Source organism: Corapipo altera, unplaced genomic scaffold (genome assembly GCF_003945725.1).
Source record: "Corapipo altera isolate COAL_440 unplaced genomic scaffold, ASM394572v1 101, whole genome shotgun sequence".
Taxonomy (NCBI): Eukaryota; Metazoa; Chordata; class Aves; order Passeriformes; family Pipridae; genus Corapipo; species Corapipo altera.
In genome coordinates this window covers 799,698-825,598 of record NW_020884984.1, presented here as the reverse complement: position 1 = coordinate 825,598, position 25,901 = coordinate 799,698, and the positions used below count along the sequence as shown (strand labels likewise).

At 41.1% G+C, this 25,901-nt stretch overlaps 1 protein-coding gene across 7 annotated transcripts in view; it reads right to left on the bottom strand.

Annotated features, from left to right (window-relative positions):
* Positions 1 to 25,901, bottom strand: part of RAF1 (Raf-1 proto-oncogene, serine/threonine kinase) — a 66,213-nt gene that overhangs the window by 3,954 nt on the left and 36,358 nt on the right. For 3 of the 7 annotated variants that reach the window (XM_027665995.1, XM_027665992.1, XM_027665994.1), the window contains 14 exons: positions 16,371 to 16,586; positions 15,381 to 15,490; positions 14,273 to 14,375; positions 12,642 to 12,799; positions 11,654 to 11,752; positions 10,068 to 10,221; positions 8,542 to 8,601; positions 6,740 to 6,767; positions 6,519 to 6,646; positions 5,443 to 5,560; positions 4,852 to 4,936; positions 3,668 to 3,844; positions 2,374 to 2,420; positions 803 to 921 (listed from right to left, as the gene is read on the bottom strand). In XM_027665995.1, the coding sequence (XP_027521796.1) occupies positions 803 to 921; positions 2,374 to 2,420; positions 3,668 to 3,844; positions 4,852 to 4,936; positions 5,443 to 5,560; positions 6,519 to 6,646; positions 6,740 to 6,767; positions 8,542 to 8,601; positions 10,068 to 10,221; positions 11,654 to 11,752; positions 12,642 to 12,799; positions 14,273 to 14,375; positions 15,381 to 15,490; positions 16,371 to 16,577 (1,593 nt within the window). In that variant the 5' untranslated portion in view covers positions 16,578 to 16,586. Of the gene's footprint in view, positions 1 to 802; positions 922 to 2,373; positions 2,421 to 3,667; positions 3,845 to 4,851; positions 4,937 to 5,442; positions 5,561 to 6,518; positions 6,647 to 6,739; positions 6,768 to 8,541; positions 8,602 to 10,067; positions 10,222 to 11,653; positions 11,753 to 12,641; positions 12,800 to 14,272; positions 14,376 to 15,380; positions 15,491 to 16,370; positions 16,587 to 22,969; positions 23,026 to 25,901 lie in introns of all 7 variants that reach the window. The other 4 variants (XM_027665993.1, XM_027665990.1, XM_027665991.1 and 1 more) reach the window with 3 other exon arrangements.

Below are 25,901 nucleotides of genomic sequence, written 5' to 3'. Positions count from 1 at the left end.
CAGGGAAGAGCTGCAGGAGCACTGCAGCACCTTTGCAAAACAAAGCACAATTATGAAGCTGAAGAGCTTAAAGGAAACAACTTTGAATGACTGAACAAAACCAGAGAGAAACAATCCAAATAACTTTCCCATTGACTGAGACTTTTTTCCCCTAATGAAGTCCCCCAGAATTACTGAGCAAAGCACTGAAGTACAACAGCACAACAAAACCCCAGTAAGGGATCAGAGCAACCCGCAAGGAAACGGAAACAACCTCCCCTTCTATGTGATGACAGCTCAGCAAAGATGGGCTACAAATGATTAAAATGGGAAAAAAACCTGCAAAGAGCAAATATGCAGGGTTTTTTCCCCAAGGCCTGTTTCAGGTATCCACTGGGTTAGTTTTAAATCCTTTTACTGAAAGCTGTAAAAAAATTTGGCTTTTTGTAATAAGTTTCTAAAAGAAAAAAAACCATTTCTGCTCTTGTAACTTGGTTTCAGGGGTTGTGTGTATTTTACAAAGCACAAACCAATCCTGGCCAAGCATCCTGATGTTTTTAAAGGACACTTCCTGGCACACTGACAGCCCTAAGTATTTAAAAACTCCAACACTCCAGAGGAGAAGCCTCAGGTGCCTGGTGTCCCTTTGCACAGTGAACACTCCAGCACTCCGTGCTTCAATCTTAACTCAACCTATAACTGTAAGGAGAGTCTCCACAGTACTCAGAGCACGTTCACTGAGGTTTAAGGTGTTAAACAGCATCCAGCTGCCAGAACACAAGAGGCCCAAAGGCAGGGTTGGAGCAGGGCAGGGCTGGCTCACCATCCACAGGATGGAGCCCGTGGGCTGCTCCACCTGCTGGGATCCGCTCCAGCGCGACTTCACCGTGGCCAGCCCGAAGTCTCCGATCTTCACTGTGAGGCCTTCGTGCAGAAATATATCTAAAGACTTGTTAAAGAAACTCTGCAAAACTGAGGAAAGCGCTCTGGATTTTCTGACATGGCTACAAAATGTCGGCTGATCACAAACATGAGCCACTATCCAAGAATACTGCTGATTGTTTTATTTAAACCTGCTGCAAGCTCTATCTTCAACACGGGAAAAGCAGTTTATGGCATCCATATTTACAAAGTTAACATTTAAGACTAAACCAGACCAGATGTTTCAGCATTATTTGTACATCTATCTTTATGGTGAGTTAGGACAGAAATCAACAATGCTAATTACCATCAATGCCTGCAGGTACCTGAATACTGAACTGGTGTCACAAGACACAAAGGGAAACAGCACAGAGGTCTCACAACTCAAAAAAACCCCCTAAAACAAAAAAAAACCCAAACAAACCTACAAGTAGAAGTAAATATAAAATAAATCTATTTACATAAAGCTCTCTGGCAGATCTCCTGAGATTTAACCATAGTGTTATGGTTATTTTAACTGGAAACATTCTGTACTACTTGTAATTATCTCCTTAACAGATTTGCCTGTTATGATTGATAGCCAACACTTTCTTTGCTGGGGTTATTTTAAAAATATCATTTAACAATTTCACTTAGGAATGTTTTAAGTTCAAAGAGATGATTCAGAAATATAAACATGACTGACTCTAATTTCCACGTCAGAAGCAGAGCTGATTTATTTCACAAAAATCATTATCAGGAATCACAAACTCCTGACTTCCTATACACTGACATGATTCTATTTCTAGTTTAACTGAAAATGGGAATCCCCGTTATAGAACTACTGACTTTGGCGTATTTTTTTTATGATGACATTTTCAAAACATCCTGTCAGATTTTATGGAAGGAAGCCACAATTCCTGCTGTTCCTGGCAACTCCAAAAGCAGGCACTTTCAAAGGCAAAAGACATCAGTTCACAACATTTTTACTCCACACGCATTACTAAATCTGTATTTTTGCACAAAATATAGTGGTAAAAGGCTGCCTGTTCTTGAGTTTAAAGTAAGATTTTTGGCTTCATTTCTGGCAGTCATATGAGGTGTTCTAAATATATTAAAATACATGAGAAACAGTCCCAAGCCCCATATGTGCACACACAGATCAGCAGGCACTGCTCCCATCAAGGGAAGATGCAGCCTGTCCCAGGGTACCAGACAATTGCACAAACACCATTTAACTAAAACAAGACACTTTGGGAGCCCAACTGTTGCACATCTTTACCCCAGGAGTATGAAAAGCAAGCACATATGTCCTATGGAAGTCCTCCCTTAAAAGCAGTTTCTTGCTCATCGGTAGGAATTGCTCATTATTTTATATATATATATATATATATATATATATATATTTATGACACAGCTATTTCAACCCCCCCAGAAGCTCCATTACCAATAAATCACCCTCCCACTGAAGGCAGGACCATTAAGAAAGGATACTATTGGATTTCATGTCTCTGTGGATGATGTTCTTCGCATGTAAATAGCTGTGAAGGAAAAGTAGAGCAGTGTCATTCCCAAAGCTGCTCCCAAACAGCCTTTCCACTGACCCCCAGCCCCCAGGGCAGTTCATGGCACACTCAACCACTGCTCACTCCTCTGGCCTGAGTCCGGGACAGGATGAGGGCACTTTTGGTCATCAGGAGGAGACTCTAAACAATGAGCTGAATGCAGGACAGCACCTCGGGCACAGGGATGGCATCACTTACACTCACCCTGCAGAACTGGGGCTGGCCTCCTGTGCAGGAAATCTGTCCCCTGTGCTAAGGGCACTGTTCACAAACCCTCTCCATTTACATATCCCCAGTTTGCTGAGGGTCTGACTGGAAACCTGGGTCCTGATGCACAAAATGGATGAGCACTGACAGCACCTTGTGTGCTCCAGCATCAGAACAAGTGCTGGCAGAGCAGTGAGGTGGGGTCTCAGTCAACTCAGACATCTGCAGGATGTATCTCAGCGAGTCCTGGAGCTGCAGAGTAGGAACAGCCACTCCCTCATCCCACAGAACTACCAGCAGGATAAATTAGTGGTTGTCAAACACTGCAATGTTACAGTAAGAGGGGGAAGAAAAAAATACCCTTAATTGTATATTTAGAACAGGATCTTATTTAGTGTGTTGTAACAACCTCAAGTTATAACAGATAAAATACAGAAGAGGTGACTGATAAGTGACATGAACTGAGCTGGGTTTGTTCAGCCTGGAGAAGAGAAGGCTCCAGGAAGACCTCACGGGTCCTTCCAGGACCTGAAGGGAGTTTATAAAAAGGAGGAAGGGGGATTTCTATGGGCAGACAGTGACAGGACAAGGGGGAATGGCTTCTAACTGCCAGAGGGCAGGGATAGATGGGATATTAGAAAGGAATTCTTCCCTATGAGGGTGGGGAGGCCCTGGCACAGGTTGCCCAGAGAAGCTGTGGTTGCCCCATCCCTGGAAGTGTCCAAGGCCAGGCTGGATGAACTTGGAGCAACCTAGGTTGGTGGAAGGTGTCCCTGCCCATGGCAGGGGGTGGAATGAGATGGGCTTTAAGGTCCCTTCCCACCCAACCCATTCCCTGACCCTGTGATCTGAAGAATCCCCAGGGACAAACGACTGAACAGCAGCACAGCTGCCCCCAACAGTGCTGAGCTGAGGCTGCACAGCCCGTTCCTATTTCAGCACAGCCTCCCCACGCCAGGGTTTGAGGAAGGGAAGGCAAACCCCACTCCAAGGCCAGGCCTGTCCATCCAACTCACTCCATGCCCTGTGCTGTCTGCCGGGCGATGTCGATGAGCTGGAACATCTGGAACTTGGTCTCCTGGACGTGCAGGTGTTTGTACAAACTGCTGCCCTCGCACCACTGGGTCACGATGGCCAGGTTGTCCTTGGTCATGTAGCCCATGAAGAGCAGGATGTTCACGTGCCGAGTCTTCCTAACAGAAAGGAGCAGACAGGGAAATCAGTGTCTCCATAAAAAATGTGTTCAAAGGCCTTTAAAAGTGGATTCCTGGCTGAAGGAACGTATTTCAGCTTTGGAGGTCAAAAAACATGAGTTTCCTGCAAAATTTTTCCAAGTTGGATATGTGACTAAAGTTTGGTTTTACAAATAATAAAAATATGCCAGGGTTGCCAATTTATATTTTTTTAATAAAATCAGCTGGTTTTTTCATTAAAATTTTAGTTAAAATACTGTTTTTTAGTTCCACAGAAGTTATATAAAATCAACATTTAAGGAAAAGACGTCATGAAGATTTGAGTGTTTTGAAATCAATGACCAACATTCACGTTTGCAAGTGGTATTAGAAAGAGTTATTGGAACAACAGAATCATCCTGAAAGCTGTGCAAGAGTGACAACTTTAGAGAGAAAAATGAATGTCAAGAGGAAACTAAAGGGTCTATATAAACTGTGAAGGAATTATCAGATGAGAAGATGGTTTTTATGTATCTAAAGAGTTCAGTTTCAGGAGGAACATCACAGATAGTTATTCAAACACTAAAAAAAATAGTATTTCAAAGCAGAAAGCTCTCAGATCAAAGTACATGTTTAAGCATTAAAAGAAAAAGTCTTATGCTGCAATTTTAAAAGTATCAAGTATGAGTTCAAGTCCTCTGATGGTGAGAATCATGGCAGAATTTATTAATCCTCACCTTTTCCTGCCCAAGGTGACCTGAACAATTCTGGGTGTTTGCACTACTGAGGTGAAAACACAACTTTCAGAAGCAGCAAAGAACCCCTGAAAGCCTCTGAGCTGTGATTGTGTCTCACAGCTCCACAGCAACAGTCAGAATTGTCAATATAAATGTTTTCATTTTTTCTCTGGAGATCTGCTTTTTGTATCTATCAAACACAGAATATTGGGCAAAAAGGCTTAAAGAAGGGGTGAGAATCAAACAAAGAGCCTTGGAATAAAGGAGTTTAGCAGTGAAACCCCAACTCACCTCAGCACAGCCACTTCATTTCTGAAAGCCTGGAACTGCTCTGGGGTTGGATCTACCACCTTTAGTATCTTCACTGCTACATCCCCTGAAAATACATTGACCATAAAAGTTACTAAAAATGTAGCTTTTTTTTTTCTCCTCTCCAAAATAACATTAATATGCAGCGTAATTAAAACTCCTAATTTGTGTACAATACACCTCTACTAATTTGTATGTAAGTCAACATTTTGCTATCCAGCTTCAGCATTTTTATAATTAACTTTAAATATTCAAATGTTTATATGTATATATACACATAACCTTTTTAACAAAACTTTATCTATAAAGCAAACTTTCTAGACTTAGACACTACTCCATTTTGGGAGGGATAAATCTTCTATCCAGGAAGAGCAGAAAAATCGTGAATGATAGAAATGTCTGATTAACATTTGTTCTTTGCCTTAATTTCAGTGTTGCTACAGTAAGGAAGTTACTGTTTCTCACCCACTACCTGTGGTGGTAGAAAAGCACAGAGTATCATTAAATTCCCTTTTTCAGGAATGCTGTCCCACCACATCAACACTGTGAGATGGCGCCAAGTCAAGAACTCACCGTGCCATTTGCCTTTGTAAACTGTTCCAAAGGAACCTGACCCTATCCTGGTGGAAAGCATGACTTCACTGGCTTCTATTTCCCAGTAATAACTGGAATCTCTCTGTCCACGAGGCCTCTGGAACAAAAATCGACACGGCTTTTACTCTTACCTTTTAATCAAATGTATTATATATACACACAAAAAATATGACCTGAAACCTTGAGGGTTTTGTCCTGCAATCTGGACTTTTCTTTTTCTCCTCATCCACTTTCTTGGATGGCTTGAACTGCTTTAAGAAGTTATCCTCAGTTCTGCCCTAGAAACTTAAACCCTAATCTTAGATCTTAAGAAGAACAAATATTTTACAATCAACTATTTAAAGCCATTTGAAATACTTAAGAATCTTACTGGCTTCTTCAAAATGACAATGCTAAAATTCTGGAACTCTTTATGTGTTTAAAAGGAACAAAAAGATGAGAGTGGAATGTCAGATGTCCAAGTGAGTAACAACTGTTGAGTCCCACTAAGCAACTATACTTGCATTTTGAAAAAAATACTACTAATTATTACTCTAACTATTCTTTCTCCCCCCTCCATCATCAAAGTTTAAATCAAACATTTGAGGGAAAACTTGCATTTTGTTAAAGCTATTTCTCCCTGAGCCATTCTGACTAACTTGCCATGAAAATGAAGGCACTATTAATATCCACTTCTATGGAAGCTATGGCAACACAGGGATAATAGTGATAATAAGGCTAACCTTAAACATACTAAAAATAATAAAAAAGATGCAGCCTCTGAAAATTTAAAAGGTAATCCTTGAATCTGCACTGGAAAACAATTTCACACTACTGTCTGAAATTCATTTTCAATGCAGAACACTTTGTTCTGAGCATTTATAACACAACGCAATAGTGATTGTTCCCAAATTAGTTCAAATTATATTGCTACTACATACACAGTGCAGAGCAATCCAACACTACCAGCAGCTTTTAATGCCTTTTAAGAGCAGAAATTTATCCCAACACACCCCTACTCCCAGCCTAATCTAACTTTTTTTTTTTTAAATTAAAACAAATATTACCACCCTTACAATTTTGTTCTTTTCTTGTGTATTAGATCCAGCAGCTCTCTCTCTTTGGGCTGGGACTGGGGTTTTAGGCTGAGACCAGCCAGTGGGGCTCATATTGTTAGGACTTCCAGACAGAGCAGAGGGTGAGGCTTAAATATGGAAACAGAAGAAAAATAATTTATGAACAAGAAAATAAACAATCAAAATAGTATTAGAAATTATTTAAGTTTTTGAAAACATACCTGATTCACTATGGCTTCGAATTGCATCCTAAAACAGGGAAGATGGATAATGAAGTTAATAATCAGAGAGCACACAAAGGAACAAGCAGGAATGGTGTTGAAATTGGTTCTGCCGGTTTTGGTTGAGTGCAATATTGGCCAACACCCTCCTAAAGATGGGTGATTTCCTAGTTGTAACAATCCTGTATGCTAAACCCATGCAATCTGTAAATTCTTACAAAACATGAAAAGAGTCACAGCATATTAAAGGGTATTACTACCAAAGAAGGAAAGTGGGAGGTAAAAAAAGACACAGAACAAGAAGAACACCATCAATGCTGCCTGCATTCCCCCCCTGCACTTGGGACACGCTTGTGTCTGAGGGCTGGGACAGTTCCTGGGATGGCCTCTGTCTCCAGGGGACAAGTTCCCAAACAGGTTTTGGATTACAAGTAAGAAAACTTAAAAAAAAAAAAAAAAAGGCCTAAAATATTCCAACTCAATATACATTTTAAAATATCTCTACTCTACTATTTCAACCCAAAAAAAAGGCTACAATTCATGCCCTCATACAAAACCCCCTGTTCCCAGGACATCTCCCCCCACGTTCCAGTCTGGCATTTGAAAGTGTGGGTTTGCACAGGGCACTTGTTGGTACAGTGTGACAGCTCTCACCTCATGCCACAGGCACAACACAACTCTACAGCCATGCACAAGGAAAACTAAGCTCTGACAAACAGGACTGCACAACTTTTCTCACCTGCTAGGGATTATCCCAAAGAACATACAGGAAAGGTAAAATATCCAGGGACTGTATAAGTACAAAGCAAGAACATGCACTACAGAAATGTTAAATACTGTCAGAGTTAATAGAAGTCAATTCAAACTAACTAGTTAGTAGAATAATAAATGTAAGATTTCATAGAAGGACAGAACAAGCCTACATTCCACTGTACAGTTTCAAATTAAGATTATCCTTAGCAAAGATTCATTTAAGAAATGCATAATTTTAGCCAATTGGTTGCATTCTCCCAGGCTTGACTGCACAGTATTCCTGCACTCAACACCTGAGTGGATTAAAATCCGCATAAACTATCAATGAACTCTTGCAATTATTACTTTGTCCATTTGAAGGACAATAAAAACCTCTCAGAACCTGAATTAATAACAAGTGGTGGGTTTTGTACATCAGCCTGAGAACATAACTGCTTTAAATTAAACTGGTTAAAGAATAACTAAAGAATTTTCAATTGTTCTCATACTTATGTATACTTACTTCTTACTTTAAAAAAGCATTTTGAACTTCAACCCTGATTTGAATATTTTCTTCTTTGCTTATGAATCCAACAGCAAATGAAGCAAACCCACTTTCTTGGAGTTGTTCTCCCAGTACAAATAACACCATACACAGTGCTGTAGTCTGTCAACTTTACTTTCATGTGAAATAAAAACAGTACCTATTCTTAGTCTAAGGGCTCTGAATGGTTATAGTCAATAAAAATAGTTTCCAGAAGGAAAAAGCCACACAACAGATGTGTTTGAGAAGGTTCTGCTTTAAGGGTTGTGTGACCAAAGGCATCTCTAATCCAAGGCTCCTCTAATTCACAGCGCTCTGAATCCACTCAGCTCAACAGAAAGGAAGCTCTTCCATCAGTTTGCCTCTTCCAATTAGTGTCCTCAATATTTAGGTATAAACATGCTACAAAGGTTTCCATCCAATCAGCTCCACTGATTAAACACTTCACATGGACACTGCCATGGCTTACAAGTTATAGCAATCCTGTTAATCACAAGAAAACAAAAGGCACCAAGAAAATACCTACTCTTCCCCTCAAACAAAACCGTCTGCACCAGGAACTGGGAGAAGCATTCAGGCTGTTATTCTAGGCCAACATGGTAAGAGATAAAAGAAAAGAACAGAGGAAGTATAAAAAATAATTTTAAAATGTTAGGCTAAAGGAAAGAAAAAGCAACCTAATTTGGTTGATAAATGGTAAGTAAGCGCAGTAAGATTTTCAAATAAGTATTCCTGCTCAAACCAAAGTTCACTAACATCTGCCTCTGGTAAACCACCTTAAGGTGGTCTTTCTCCTGACATACTAAAAGGTCTCTACTCCCTTTTTTCTGCATTGCTCTGGGACCCTTTTAAAGCCTTTTGGAAAAGCCTTTAAGACACACCAAGTGTTTTTACTCAATCCCTATGATAACATGAAGAGCCAGAACAGAAAGCATTTCTGTCTTTACTGCTCTGATAACAAATAAAGAAAGTAATGTCTCCTTGAAGTCCCATCACTCTGCAAAGGTAATTCATCTCTCTTTGAGTGCTCCATCATCTCTGGTGCCAGCACAGATGGTCAGCAGGGTTCTGAAGCACTGAAAAAGGTTGTGAGCCTAAGGAAACCCCAGAGAAAGGGGCCACAAAGCTTCCAACCACAAACACTTCCTGGGGCTGTAGGGCACTGTCCCTCCCTCCCGAAGGGCCACAGGAATTCTGCAGTACACTTCAGCCTTCACATGCCACAGAGGGCTCTGAACTAGCAGCTGAAGATGCACCTGAGCTCCACAGTCAAAGGCTTTTGCTTGGCCTGAAGAGTTTTTGAACTACTCCAGAGGAAGAAACCACCAAACAGTGCTCTGTCTGAGGTCTTGCAGCTCAGTATTCCCTTCTGCCAGCCTTTCCTGCACACCACACCCTCATTTTGTCAGGGTTATCACAAAACAAAATTAAACAAAACCCCAACCACTTTAGGCCTGACTTCAAAGAGTTGTCCATCACTACTGCCAGTCCGAGGTAGGAAAATAAAAGAAAAAGGTGCTTGAAGTACCCTGAGATAAGCTGGCTTTAGCCCACAAACCCAGAATCACTGTTATCCTAGAGGGATAACACAAAACATATCACCAGTAGGCTTTGACTTGAGTATTCCAAGTCCAAGAACTACACCCAGATTTACAGCACCTGTAGTCTGACCTAAAACAAACACCAACCCCACAACAAACCCAGACTTTTAAGTTTGAAAGAACATTTTTAGACATGCCTAACAGGCGTTTCTTCAGCAAAGCTGAGCTTATTTTCTCTTCAGATCTGGAAAACTCAATTTTTAAGCTCCACCACATCCTGACATACATCAAAAATCTGCCTATCAGTTCAGCAAAGTTGATAGACTGCAAGAATGAATTATTAACTTTCTATGCAGATGTGTCACCTACACTGTACATCACTCAGCCAACTAAGGCCAACAGTAAGCTAATGACAGAAAGCAAAGAAGAAAACCCAACCGGTGACTTATTAGATGGCCACTCAGAGTTTTAGTTTAACTTTATACTACTTGCTCCCTCCTCCCAGGATTACCTCAATTATCCTGCTGTCTACAGGCATTGTAGTGCTGACCATGTGGACATTTGGTGTGGATGTGGAGCGCTGTCTTTGAGACAGAGAGCCCTCAGAGGAAGGATGGGAGGTGTTGAATGTGAAGGCATGAGGTGTAGAATACCTGTGCTGGGAACTGAGGGGAGAGAGAGAGAGAGAGAGAGAGAGAGAGAAAGGGAAAGTTGTGGTTATTTTTTTCCCTCTAGCAATTGAAAAACACTGTTCAGTGTAACCTAACCAAAAGCAATATACACAGAATTCCAAACAGAGAAAAAGCTGGGACTTTCACACCAACTACACTGTCTGGTCAGCTGAATCATTCCCAGTTTAACTTAGGAAATAAACTGAAAAAACTCGACAGCTCACATACAAACACTAGCATGTTTAACATAAGACTGTGTTTGCCATTACAAATTCTGCCACAGTTCACCTCAATCCCCATCGAATCACATTTAATATGCTGACAAAATACTGGCTCTGATAGATGAATTCAGGGCTGTGAAACTTAAACAAACTGCTCATTTCAAGCCTGTTGAATGTACAGCTTAAGAGCTAAGCCCTGAATTTGTCAAGGTTTGCAAGACTGTTCAATGCTTTGCTCAGAACAGCCAGCAAGGAAGTCGTGAAACTCAACACCAGTTAAAAGGAGGCCAACACTAAAATCCAGTTCCACAGAAAGTTATAAATCACAGTTAAGGTCACTCAAACCATATTTATCCCAAAACACACATGTATCTTAACTGAAATCAGCCAGTCTTCACAAAAAAGCTTAAAAACATCTATCAAATTAGTAAGTCATTGTTTAACAACAGCAGAAATAGAATGAGATGGCAAAGATCAATTCTGATGCAGTTCCCGCTAAAATAAATAAAGAAATACATAGAACCATTTGCAAGTCAACTATGTGCTCTGTGCCTCATTCCTGAATAGGCCAAGATTTTTCAAAGAGGTGCAGAAAAAACAAAAGCTGGCCTGCTCTCTTCAGCCTCTAGAATTTTAAGGAAAAGAATACAGGTACAAGTTAGGATCAGGAGACAGGCCCCTTGGAAAGGAATGCATGTTTTATTTTAGCATTTAAAACTACAAGAATGTTCTCTTGAGGTATCAAAATTTTCTTTAGGAGGAGCAATTTTCAGGTCTCACTGTTCTCTCTTTAAACTCCTATCATCACAACATCACAGCATTATTTTAATGTATGCAAATCATCCAGCATGACACAAACCCCTGATGCACCATACTGCCTGATCGGATAAAATACAATTCATTCACAAAAATACCAAAAGGGAGCCTTGAATTTTCTTAGGCAGAAAAACAAAGGTCTCCAAAAACCCTTCCTTACAATTTTAAGACAGAAAATTAAAAATATAAAATCTCAAATCAAGGATCTGCTTGAATTCAAGAACAAGAAAGGACACTGCATATTATCTGTGAGGAAGTGGTGTTGCCACCCTGCACATTCATCCCAACCTTCTGCTTTTGAGGAGCTGGGGATCTTTTGTTGGTTTTGACTGTTTGTTTTGAAACAAGTGTATTTCCCAAAGCAGAAATGACAGGCAATACTATCTTACCTAACAGGTAGCCGGGAGACAGACTCCCGCATCCGCCTCATTGTCAAGGGAGGTAGTGCAGGGACACCACTGTCACTGATATTTGAATTTGGGAACAATCTGAAATATCAACAAAAACAATTACAACTTCAACTGCTACACTACCTCCTGTACAATGCTCTTTAAAGCTCTAATTTCAAAGGGCTGTTTCTCTGCAGCATAATGAACTTCATGAACACATTCCTGATTTTGCATCATGTTTTCCCCCTGTCTGTGGTACGACTAAAACCTCTGCCTTCAGACTCCAAAAGACAATGTCCATGTGTTCCTTCTAAACTTCAGAGACTTTAGATTTTCCTGAAAGGGTATTTGATGCATGTTTTTCAAGTTCCATTAAACCCAGGTAGCACCAAGTCATCCTACGCTCTAACAACTAGTCAGTATGAGAAAATGCATAACTGCATGAGCAAGTTCAGTTATAAAAAAATACAATCACTAAGACAAAAACCATTCCAGGTTTTAACACTTTTGCATGAAAGGACTTCTAACAATAATTTTCAACTTTTTTTAAGCAATACTAGGAAGGTATTATTTTTCATCTGTTTTCTCTCCATCCTATTCGTTTTCAGCAGGGTGTCAGAAGTTGTGCAGTTCTGCACACTAATGCTTCCAACAGCTAAAAACCAACTGAATCATGGCCTTTTTTATTCCTAACAAAAGTGTTATGTGAGGAATTGCTATCACTGTTCAAACAGAGGGTCATTCAGGATATTTGTTTGCTTGTCCAAGGATATTAAAATTTAGTGCCAGAGCAAAATGCCTTGAATGTAAACAGCCTTCTTTCCCTGGGAACAGACAATCATTGCTGGCTGTTTCATGAAATCAATGCACAATCCTGGATATTGATCCACTTCCCAACCATCCAAATTTATCACCACAATAAGAGATAAAAAAATGCTTGTCTGTCACAGAGAAATCCCGGCTGCTATTAAAAACAAACAGTCCTTACAAGAGCTGCCTGATGTTGCTCCAGTCCACACACATGGTCGGGACCTTGGTGCTGCAGTGCTCGTGGAATTTGTAGCCACAGGTCTGACAGCGGAAGCCGTTGAGCAGGAACTTCTGGCAGATGTCACAGAAGGCCAACTTCAGGAAGGTCTTCCGAGCCTGGAAAACACCCCAAATCATTCATCCCACCTACAGACTGCTCCTCATTAACCCCCACTGGGATCTGCAGAGCCTGGCAGAAATGAGCACCCTGTTATTTGTTATCAGTGCCCCCAGACTGCTACTGAACTGAAAACCGCACTTGGATATTCTCGCATAGATTTCCAGTTTGATTGGAAAGCTCAGAAACACTCAGGGCTTTGTTTACAAAAACAAAGAAAGAAAAAAAGTGTTCTGTCAAACGCAAAAGCAATTTTTTTGCCCAGTAAGGTGACAGAGCTCGGTGGGCCAAGAACTGGGGGTTTCTGTTTGGTTTTGGCAACACCAGGGAGGCGAAGGAGGATCTGATTGTAAGGACCACTTCATTATTTTTTTTATTAGTCAAAACCCTTGGGATATGTTTATGACTAAGTTCCTTAGTAAATAAAATAGCTTAAGGAATTTCTACTTTCTTAAATGGCAGGCTACATTTTTCTCTTAAAGCTTCTGCAATATGAAAAAAGAGTATAATGAACCAAAGGGTTTCTTTCTCCAGAACATACTGGGGAGGAAATCTTGAAGTTTGAGCTCCTCCCAGACCTGGAGAAAAATATTAATTTTCTGGTGACCAACTGCAGATGATTTTTTGGTGTAGTTTTCTAAAAATGTCAAGTAGAATTAATGCTACTTTCAGATTTTGTAAATCAATCCTAACCTTTCTAATGGGTGGAAATGACAATCCTTCAGGTTTGCCACTTAGCACAACATATTTCTGCAACAAAACAACAAACAGGCTAAAAGAGAGGAATGGAGTTCCTTCCCATGAAGAAGAAAATAATGGAAGAGTTGGAAAAAACCCACACATACACCCAAACCCTAAAACACAAACCTTATTTATTATTGAATAAATAATCCATTTTTGAAAAGGAGCTTGAAAGCCTTTAGCCTTTCATCCCCCAAAAACCCACTCTGTCAAACTACAGGGCAGCATTAGCTCACAGAGCAATGTCACAACCTGCAGAATTAACAGCCTCCCTCTACTGTATATTCAGTACAAATACCATCAGTCCAATAAACGTCCTGAACTTATCCAGCCTTTTTTGACTGATGAGTCAGAGACTGAAAATGCAAATTATCTCACAGTTCTGGACTTTAAAGACACAATATCTTAATACAACAGTTACATAAATAAGTATTTATATAAAACAAAAATGGCAATCATCAGACCTTTGAAGAGTATGCATAATGTGAGCTTTCAGAGTCTCTGACACCCAGGAATCACTAATGAAATAAATACAATTCTGGCATTTCAATGCAAATTGATACTTAGCCAGTCTAATTTGCGGGGAGCAGGGGTGAAGGAATCAATCATCATTTCTGAAAATCCCTGTGCTTAGGAAGCCAAAAGCTGTCTAATGCCCAAAACATTCTTTGACTGAGTATGTGGTTCAATGAATACAATTTACATCAAAATACAGACAAGGTAAAGCTTACAAAGTTGTGTGTAGTGAGTGGAACATGATCAAGGAAGTCCACTTGCAGCTCCTCTCCAATCAAGGAAGCAGCGTCCGTGTTCCAATCCAAACGCACCTTTTTTCTGAGGGAGAAAACAGAGAAAACAAAATTCCTTAGGAGATAAAAAGTTTGGCCTAACCAACAATCTGTGCTGTGTGAGTTTTCTTGATTAAACTGAAAAATACAAAGCAAAGCACGGCCAGCCTCTTACAGGAGCTACATGCCTGTTGTCCTTCACTTCAAACATGGGGAGCAGCTTTGAACGTGCTGCAGGTCACCACTCTCTCTGCTCATTTTTGAACATTTAAGACATATATATGTTATTTGAAAGACACTTGGAAGTCTTAATGGAGTCACAGAAACACCCTTGCAAACAAAACATAAGGAATTATGAACGACAGATTCAGTGACATGAAAGTGCTTGGGCACTGAAGTTACTGGTGACCCCAGAACGGCCTGAGTTCCACAGAGAGGTAAACCCACAAATTCCTGCCTCGTGACTGAGGCTTCCAGGAGCATTAAGCCCAAGCCTCACGAGGTGTGGAGTTAAGTGTATTAACTCCATGAGATACCTTCACTCCCTTAGCTTGTAAAACAATCATTTGGTATTTAATAGCAGCATTCCCAGTCCTACAAAAAAATAAGGTATATCTGAAGTGAGATTTAAAACCAAACATTGGAAATTTGTATAGGAGTCAGAGCCTCCAAACTGAGCATACAGAGACGTTCAGTTAAGCTGGCTAAGAATCACTAGCACTGAAGTTTCCCAATGCAGCAGTGAAATGCACCTCAAATATGAAGGCATCACTTATTCCAGAGCATGACAAAAGTCTCAGTGAGATCTTCCAAGCACTTGAGTGAACCCCTCCATTTTAAGTATTTTCAATATTTAGCTTTAAACCAAACTAAAATTGTTAATACCCTGGAAGTTGAAGGATTATCCCCAGGGGAGGGCAACGAAAGCACCACGGAAGAGTTCACAACCAAACTGTGCTTTCAAAAGAAACCAGCCACAGAGAAGAGCATTATTGTTGCTATGCCAAACCCAAGATTTTCCCATTCTCTAGATGAAAAGTTCTCCTCTTACCCTTTCGTTTCAGGAAGTCGAAAAACTGCACAGCATTCTGGCTGCAGCCCTCTCACTTTCAGTGCCTTCATCAGACAGTCGTGCAGGGTCATCCCATTTCGCACGTTCACCTGTGACCAAAGGGAAACAAAGCCAGCAAAACCTTTATCAGGGATTGCAGAATTTCTTTAAGTTTTTCCAGGAGTGGAAGGCCATATTTTTTCTTATTTTCTTGAGAAATTCCAGTAAAACCGCACAGCTGTTTACTTTGGACAAACAGATAAGCAAAAATTACTTGTTTGATGTAACCACAAAAGTGCTGTGCCTTCCAATTTAACTCGCTGCACATGAAGTCAACCTGCCAGGCCAGCACATCTGCTGCCACATCCCCACCTATTTTGTACTCCTGCAAAGGAAGTTTTGAAGCCATTTCATAAACTTCTTGGTTTCTTACAACTCCTAAGTTTCTATCAAATGGGATTTTATACAAGTAGGTACCCCACAGAAGTAAATAAAAAATGCAGGCAAACAGAGTTACATGAAGTATAGACAAAGGCTTAATTTAGATTTCAGAGAACTTTGTGTCAGACTATTATTAGTACTCTCAGCTCCAAGAATCTGAACAGAAGTGCTCCCTCAAGAAGTTTCACTTCATCTTTAACCACCTAACTTGACTGTGGGCATACAAGTGAGGAAAACGGTGACAGAAAAGACTGTCCTACAGACATCATTGTTTGGGCCAGCCAACAACTGCTTTTTAACGTGATTTATGTAAACAAAGGATGCAGCTTGTGCATATTGGAAAATTTCCAGCACTGAGGCAGAGGAATAAAAGTTCTCAACATACAGATACAGTGCTTTCAAAATATGTCCCCTAGAATGAACCAACTGGTAACACCTCGAGTCACAGCAAGACCCTTTGTGAAGCCTGGCATTCCTGGAGCCAGACACACATCCCAGTGTCAGCAGTGGGGAAAGGACACTCCTGGGATAAAGGCAGCCCAGACTCACCACGGTGCGCTGCTTGTTGGGCAGGAACACGCGGATGGTGTTGCTGGTTTTGGAAGTGTCGGATATTTTGCCATCGTCAGAGGCTCGGCGCTGGTACCCAAACTGCTGCACAATGGTGGGGGAAATACAGTTGGGGCCATCAAACACAGAATCCTTGAGTCCAAACCCATTGCTGATAGTCTTCCAAGCTCCCTGAATGTGCTCCATGGGTGCGGTCTAGGGAATTAAAATTGGGAGAGTCAGGGAAAACGACGACGTCTTTTGCTATGCCGTGGTACTTCCGGTTCCCAAGACAACAAACCTCAGCTCTTTGGAAAGCATCGGAAAACTGCAACAATATTTTTTCTTTTTTTTTAATACTGTCACAACTCACATAGTATGGAAGAGCATAAAAAACATCTCAACCCTCACACACACTATGCTCAGTTACATTTCAGTATAAATAATGGCTGAGAGAAGTGGGACTGTTCAGCCTGGAGAAGTCTCTGGGAAGACCTCTTTGTGGCCTTCCAGGACCAGAAGGAGCCTGCAGGGAAGATGAAGAGAAACCATTTACAAGGGTCTGGAGGGACAGGACAAGGGGGAATGGCTTCTAACTACCAGAGGGCAGGGATAGATGGGATATTGGGAAGGAATTCATGGCTGTGAGGGTGGTGAGGCCCTGGTACAGGTTGCCCAGAGAAGCTGTGGCTGCCCCATCCCTGGAAGTGTCCAAGCCCAGGTTGGACAGGGTCTGGAGCAACCTGGGCTGGTGGAAGGTGTCCCTGCCCGTGGCAGGGGGTGGCACTGGATGGGCTTTAAGGTCCCTTCCAACCCAAACCATGATGGGATTCTATACACCTCTCCCAGTGCAAGGACACAACCAACCCCCTGCACACTCCCAAATCAGCACACAGTACATTTTTAGCACACACAAAGATAAAGGTGTCATGGTACATTTTTTTCCCCAGCCATCACAACTGCAATGCAGCTCAAATTCCAAATAATACTACAAAGGCATCTTATTCAAAACTAAGCAAAAACAAAGTCTGCTCTCCTTTCTAAACTTCCAAGTAGTCAGATTTATTACCAAACGTTGCAAAGTACAATTAAAAAATAATCACTGAAAAGGGCACAGTAATTTATTTCCTCCACAGAACTGCACCCCTCTACAAACACCTGGGAAAGCAATGCTGGAACTATGCAGTGTATCCGCACACCTTTTCCCATGGTAGCAGTTTGCTTCCAAAGTCATCTCCAGTGGTTGCACACACCACCTACATTCCTCATCACCACTAGGAAAGGTGATCAGAAAGTTGTATAAGAACTGCAGTCAGGACATGCCAAAATGAAGGTCTTCCAAGCAATCCTAATTCCATCCCCTCTGGTACAGCAAAGACTTAGATGAAAGAGTTACAGTGTTTCCTGCAAACACTAACAACCTAATACAGCACCTAACACCCAACACTCCACACTGAACATCCACCAGCAGCTAATCCAGCTTCTTTCCATGTGTGGTCCTGCACCTCTTTTATTGCAAATTATTTGAACCCTCCAACTCATGCTTATGTCAGAGAAAAGACAGTGGTATTTGTTACAACCAAAGCGGTAAAACAGTGGAATTCTTGGATAAAAAAAGATCTCCACTAGTGTCAAGTCCAGTCCACTTTGTGAGGCCCAGAAGGATAAACTGAATTTCAGAGCATCTTCCCTCACAGTACAACTCTGAAAAGCCTTAGCTGGATTTGCAGTCCTTAACACTGCTCCAGACCCATCCCCAGGTCTGCCCACCAGCTGGAAAGGAAACAGAACACAAACTTCCAGAGAAGGGGTTGGTTTCTACAAAGCCCCCATCAGATGCAAACTCTGCAGCAGCAGAGCTCTGGGCCTGCCACCCTCACGGGGATCTTCGGGTCAGTTCCTGAACATCTCTTTCACTGACAAGGTGTACAACAACAGCAAGCACGTCCTCGTCTTCCTCCTGCCATTCTTGTCACTCCTGCACCAACACCATCCACTGAGCAGGGTCAGTTGGGAAAAGGCTCAAAACCTTCAAATGGAAGTAATATTTAAAAGTCAACATCCAACTGAAATCTAACAGAATGAACCATTTCTAGTTGGTTCACTGAACACTGAACCAAGCACAACTGCAGAACACAACAGTCTATGCCACAGGACACAGGTTTTAGTCCACCTTAACAGAGAATTCCTGGGCAGAGCACAGCTCACCTTTCAGAGCCCTGGAACCTGTGCCCTAGCATCGACTTGCCCATTTACTTTGGGTATTTTGCTCCAAGCAGTCACTGATTAAAGGCATTTTTACTGAAACTACATTCATTTACTCCAAATCCCCCAAAATCCACACCAGTGAAAAGTTGTGTGATATGTTTTAGAGATAATTTCATTTAAGGGAGGAAAGATTTTACAATGATGCCTTTATAAATATATTATTCTTAGTTTGTCTATTCCAGAAAAACTGTTTCCTTCCTTTAAATGAGTTGCCAGCACGTTTCTGAAACATAATCATTACCAGATATTAATGTTTATGCCATGCTCAAATAATCCAATGCCAGTCGAATGTTTTCATGCATCTCTCTAAAAATTTTCCTTTTAAACTTTTCTTCCTGCAGCTCTTCACTGTCACGACAATGACTTCAAACAGCCTGTCCACAACTGGAAACTGCAACTGCAGCATTCAAAGAGTATTTGAAGACATTGCAGCATGTGAGTCCTCTTGTAGATCCAGGACTGCAGGAAGCTGATACTGAGTAGTTTCATATTAAATGTTCAGTCTGAGGAGAAAAGTAATGTCATATATTCCTCCAAGCCCTACAGGAATACTGCACACTGTGACCAAGATAGCACTTTTCATTAGTGCTTTTTGTGTAATTACAGATGCTGATAATTAATTCTTTGAATAAGCATTAAAACCAAATGCACAGAAGGGTTATGGAATGTGACAGGAACAAATTCCTGGAGATCAGTCCCTCAACCCACTCAACATGCTCGTCACTCATCAAATTCAAAAGGTACTTTCAGTTACTTTAACATACTCCACGACTAGGAAAAAGCGTTTAGTCTGAACTGTTAAAAATTTCAGTCTCCCTCCCTAAGAAATGCCAAAACTTGAAAGTTCACAGGATACAGAGCTAAACTCCTCTCTTAGGTACCTTGCCCTTTCTTTTTATTCTGAAACAAACACCAAAAGCTTTCCCAAAAATGTAAGAACAGTTCCAACATACACACGTGCCGCCATTTTTATCCACACAATTAAGTCACACTCATGTTTAATGAAATACATCTATGAAGGCAAAACGTCACAGAACACAGCCCAGAATCCATTTCAAACTTAACATTTCTGTCAGTAAATATAAGCTTGGAAAGTTGCTTATAAGCCGTGTTTTCTTCTCTGACATAAAAAGATCACACACGAAAAGATAATACATTTAACTGTGGCCTTTTCTCCTCCCATACAGTAATTATTGACTGATTTAATATTGCTTGGGTGACCCATTGTCTGGGGAGAAAGAGAAACCCACACCAAACAAAGATATATCATGATATATAGCAGGGTTTTTTTTTTTAAAGTAGCTTTTCAGAGCAGTAGAAGATAAACATGGACACATTCCTATATTAATAAATAAAGCTGTGATCCATGTTAACATAAACGCAGGGCATGAGTTGGGATCAGTTTAACAACCCAAGCCCAACTGTCCTACATCTCCAAGGTTGGTGTTTTTCCCTTGTGCGTCCTTCATTTTAGGAGACGGATGCCAAAAAAGCAAACTCCTCCCTAGCACAACTGACAGAAATTAAAAATTAACAGGAGGAAACGTCAGTGTTCAGGAAAAAAATCATAAACTCAAAACAGGACAAAACCAACCAGTACAGAAATACATATAATTTCAGCCTCAGCTATTCTGATCTTGGAAGTATTTTTCTCATCTTTCTCTTTATTTCTCACAACCATTCCCCTCTTAGTCACTACTTACATGTTGCCAATGTAACTTTGAAGTATTTAAGGAAAAAATAACACTGATTTTCCAACAACTGGGCTCTCCGGTAGGGAGGGCACAAGCAATACATCTCTCAGCCTGACATGCTTTCAGACTGACTGATTCGGAAGATTAATGTCTTTTTGTATGTAAAATAACTTTCAGAGTAGAACTCTGGCTAACAAGCAGAGCCCAAAGCAAACCTGGCTCTAGCAGGCTGTACTTTGGGCTCTGCCACCAAAGTATCTGCACCTTTGGCCACCCTGTGCCTGCTCTCTCTGTTGACTGTAACAGCCCCAGGCTACTTTTTCCAAGCACTTTTCAGGAAGATCTGATTGGTTTATCCTTTCCACACAGATTATTCCCATTTCAGTCACCCACTTCGTACCACGTGACATTTGTATGAAGGTCAAATGTGGAGCTCTGAGTTTCCCTACAAACCCTGAATTCCTACTTTAGAGAAACAGGAACTCTGAACACCCTTATCTAAAAGAGAAACAGAGAATTCAAATCCTTCCCTTTCCCAAGGCAAAAAAGTAATCCCAGGTAAAAAGAAAAATGCAACAGCTTTTTCCAAGCAATCAGACTGCTTTTAAACTGTAGTTAAGTACAGCTGCTGAGATCATGTATATTCACAAAGAAGTATATAAAACTGCCACAGAAACACCTTTAAAAGGAAAAAGCAAACAAGGAAAGTACACCACTGTTGCACATGCATTTTGTAGAAGTTTTGCTAACAAAGCACCAGAACTCTATGTCAGAGAGTAAAACCTCTGCTTTTTCTTTACATAATATTTTGTAATTTTTTACCTAATGTGCCCTTAACATGAAGACTATTAACACTGAAGTGATACTTAAAACATCCTCCTTTATTAATTTCATAAACTCAAACACACTGCTAGAAACAAAAAGCATCCTGAGTACTGCTTTCTTAGATCTGATCTATCAGAATCACATTATATGACACTCTTAGACTTCTTGTTTCTTCACCATGTTAAATTCTTCCCAAGGGAATCCTCAAAAGACAGATTTACAAAGACAGCCCTTTAAAGCACTGCAGAAGTGGGGCTCTGAGTGTTCTGTCTTTACAAAGACAAGACACTTTGGACAAGCATTTCTGGCCCCAAGTCTCCCCATCACCTGCACATCCATTCTTAGCCCCATGCCATTTGCATTCCGACCTTGCTCATGCTCCAATTGTTTCAAGGCTGAAAGCCCCAAACTGTGTTTGCAGTCGCCTGGAACTCATCCACTTTACAGCAAAGACAAAAAAGTTACTCAAAGGTCAGCAATCCAAATGCCCTTCCCACACGAGTTCTCAAGGACTGAACAAGGGACTGAGAACCGCAGCGCAAAGAATTCCTGGCCCTGTGTAGTAAATGAGGCAACACTGAGGACACCAGCCCTGAGAACACACCAGTCCTTCCACAACCTCAGCTCCTCCTGGGAATCATCGAAGGGAGAGCTCCAGCCAGGGCAGAACTCAACAGTTCCCTGCATGTTAAATACCACTGCAAAACACAGCCAGAGCTAAGTGACCTGGACAGGCAGCAGAGGATGCAGGGATGCAGCTGGTTCATCAGCTTTAGGTTGATGAATTCAGTTTATTAAATATGGGCTACAGGCCAGAACCAGCAGTGCCACATGGAGGTCAACACTGGGATTCCAAGAGCCTGGGCATGGAAACAATGTAAGGATGAGAGGAGAAGGTAGCAGAGGGGCAAGAACATCAAGAAAAGTTTGAAAAGGCCCTGAGATATCTTCCTGAGCAGATAAAACAGATTATTCCCTTATATTTTAAAATAAAGTGCACCAAGGAATAGCTGAATATATCTTTCTGCAATAGGAACTAAATTTAACGTGATACTAACTTGAGTATTTTAGCTACAAACTGCCTGGACAGCTCTAATAACTTTATTTTATTGGTTTGTATACACCTGAATTTGCAAAGAAACCTGCATAAAATGGCAAATAAAAACTGGATGTACCTAAAAATTAAAGACTGTATAGAAGTAAACTTACTTAGACTATGTCAAATATTTACTAAATTACTATGTTCTGAAAGCCTCCAAAAAGAAACTATGCTCCATTTTAACTCCATCTTACATTATCTTACTAAATACATCCAAGAAATTACAATTCTGGTTTGGGTGGGTTTTTATTTATTTAACAAAGTGCCATAACAGACTTTTAGTTTCATAGATAGAGTTCTAAGATAATGTCACAGACATGATTTACATTAGGTCTGGATTATTCCCAATAGATTTGCAGTTGTGTGGAAAGGCAAATGCTGTTTGGAGAAGACAGGCAAATATCAAGATCTAAAGTTCTAAACTAAGGGCTTTTCCCCTGCAAAGTAAATATCCATGGAGCCTGACTAAAGTAAGAGTTGAAGTTAAATATACACTTCTGATAAAGCAAACACTGAAACAACTGTAGGTACCATATCAATTTTGTGGTATTTAAAAAAAAAAAAAAAAAAGGAAATTTTAGCTGCAGTGCAGGAATCCATGCACAGAGCTTGGCTAAGTTTCCCTGCCCCCAAGAAAGGTCCAGGCACCTCAGAATAAATAATGGGGCAAGATAAGGAGGAAGGGAAAGATAACAAGAGAAAGTTATTTATACCTTTAGTTTTCCTTTAAGTGAATGAAGTCCTATAACAAAAGGACGAAGCACATCATCTGTGGAAGGTAACACAAAAACAGAACATATTTACTATTTTCACAGACAAACTTATACACATGCACTATAGGTCAAATTAATAACAAAAAGACTACTTTGTGAATTACATCAATGACAGTTAAATTATCATCCTTCTTATGTCAGAGTTCTCAGGGTCTTCCAACCTTTCAGTGTTTTACACCACATTTCACTGCAAGGAGACACAATGTCCAAGGCCAGACTGCAGGACAACCAAAGGCCACCCAGTTCAACAGAATGTCATTCTCACTGAAGAACACTGTAAAGATCATTTACAGCTCAAAACTAATCAAAGTAAAAATTAAGTTGAAAACTGTCTTCTCCCCCATCAGTTCCTCATTCCCACAGAAACACCTTGCTGACTCACAAACGGGGACACCTCTTGGATACAAAGCAAACAAACAGCAGTGAGCAGCTGAGCCTCTGAAGGCTCTCTGGTGCACACAAGCACCACTGTGAGAGCAATCCCAGCTTTCTCACATCTGCCTTTGGATGAAATCAAAGAAAGCACACGTAACAAAAAAATCAACAGATCTTATACTGTAGCTAACTTTTGGTTAGAAGTACCCTCCCTTCTGGATAGAGCAGATGGGGAAAAATTAAAAAGAATAAAAACAAACTGCGCCAATTTTACCCAAGACAGCAAACTCCCTAAGACTAACAAGAAAGCAGAAGAATGCTTTGGGACCTTCACCTTGAGCCACCTGGCCATCTAAAAATTAAAAACTACCTGCAGTCTGAATTGTGCATTTGTCCTGCTTACCACCTCGTGCACCTCTCTCCAACATTTTGGAATGTAACACACAAAATACTGTGAATATGATTTCCACCATGGAAAACCAGGGAGACTGCAGAGAAGGGAGGAAGGAATTCTGTCTTTTGCACACCAGAGGAAAAGCTGAGATCTTCAGTTGTAACTGAATACAAAAGCCAATGAATCCAATCAGTATGACAGACAGTGCCACGTGAAAAAGAGGATAAAAAACTGATGGGGAAGGGTACAGAGTTTACAGAATGAGAAGACAAAGCATTTTTTATTATAAAATCAGCCAGAAGAAAAAAGAATCTCATACACAAATCAAGAAGAGAAGGCACAGCATAAAACAAGTGTGATGGGCTAAAGAAGCAGCAGGTACAGTGTTTTTACCTGGAACCAAAGCAATAGTCATGAGGGAGGAAAAATCACAGGTTTTTCTTGACAGATGAGACACATGACAAAAAAATCAGTAAGGACACCTGTTAACAGAACTGGCAACAAGGAGGGTTTAAGTGAAAGAGTTGTCAAAAACACCAGCTGTTACTGCAGATGTGAGATTCAATTAAACCTAAGATGGACAATTGTTCAGCAAAGACAATAGCAAAGCTAAGGGAGCAGAAATTACTCTGGTCTGGAGGAAGTTTGCCTACTCGCAGGATTTCCACCTGAGATGCACTGTGGAGCAGCAGGAGGAGCAAGGGAAGCAGGTGTCCTGGGAGGGGAATGCTGAACTCGCACAGGTTATCGCTGATCCCACTCGGGGCTCAAACCATGGCTTCTGAAAAATTCTGCTACAAATACACACCTGAATAACAAATAACACCCCAGGCAGAACAAAAGCCTGGGGTTTGTGTTTCAGGGTTGCCAATCACTTTTGAACGAGATGCTGATGGTTTTAGAAAACACACCTAACAATACTGTATTTAATACATCTAACATCTGTATGTGATCCCTCTACAGCTGAGCCCACTGTTACACTGTTAGGGCACTCCTGCTGCTTCTTCCAGTTTTCACTACAGACAGTTTGGTAAATACACCACTTCCTCACTGGCAGTGCTGAAAGCCTATTCTCAGAAAAAAAAAAACAATTTCCTATTGGGTGAAGGAACCATCAACTTAGAAATTTATCAAAATCAGCCAGGCCTTTTAGAAGTTGTGACAAAAACTCCTACTACACTTATTCCTGGGCTACACTGTTAATCCCCACCTTTAAAAACCACATTGCCTATTTAGAGTCTCCACATGAGAAACTGAGAAAGACAAAACAATCAATATACAAAGGAACACAAAATTTAAAAAAAAATTCCTCTGCCAGACATAAAATATGCAAACAAAAGTGAAAGAATCTCTTGCAGTCACAGTGGCAGTATTATTTATGGTGACAAACGAAAAAATATGTTCAATGTAAGACAATTATAGGCTCAATCTGCCCAACAATTTTATTGAAAATTTTCTTCAGAACATACAGCAGTTCTGTAAAACAAAATTATTGCAGGTACTGTCCTGTAATTCAACATCACAAGGGCAGATCTTACTGGAATAGGTAAAAATAGCACTAGTGAACATGCCAAAGGACAGTCTTTCCACTGCAGGGCCAGTGCTTAGATTGCAACATCAGCTGGCTCTCTTTTTGTAACCTCTTGATTGCCAGTGAACAAGTCACAGTCACTGCAAAGGTTTGAAAAAGCTCAGAGTGAGCGGTGCCCTGTCTCTGTGCCCAAATCCATCGGGGTATCCCTGCCGTGGGCAGCAGTCTGGTGCAGCACCGGTGCAGCAGTCACTGCCTGCCCAGTGCACACCTGCTCTGCAGCACCCAGCACACGGGGCTTGATGGCACGGGGACACGCTTCGGTTTTGTCAAACGTCAGCGTAGAACTGAAGCCTTGCACACTCTGCTGCCTCTTCCGGCTGCAACACACTGGGAGCTACTCCCTGGAGCCCAAACATCCTCCAGAGATGGCCCAAAGCCCAACTCCCCTGAGCGAGCACAGCTCAGCTCCGCAGGGGCTCTTCGCACCTTCCCGACACCCACAGCAGCTATCCCAGCAGGAATACCCCGAGCAGGGACACCCCGAGCAGGGACACCCCGAGCAGGGACAC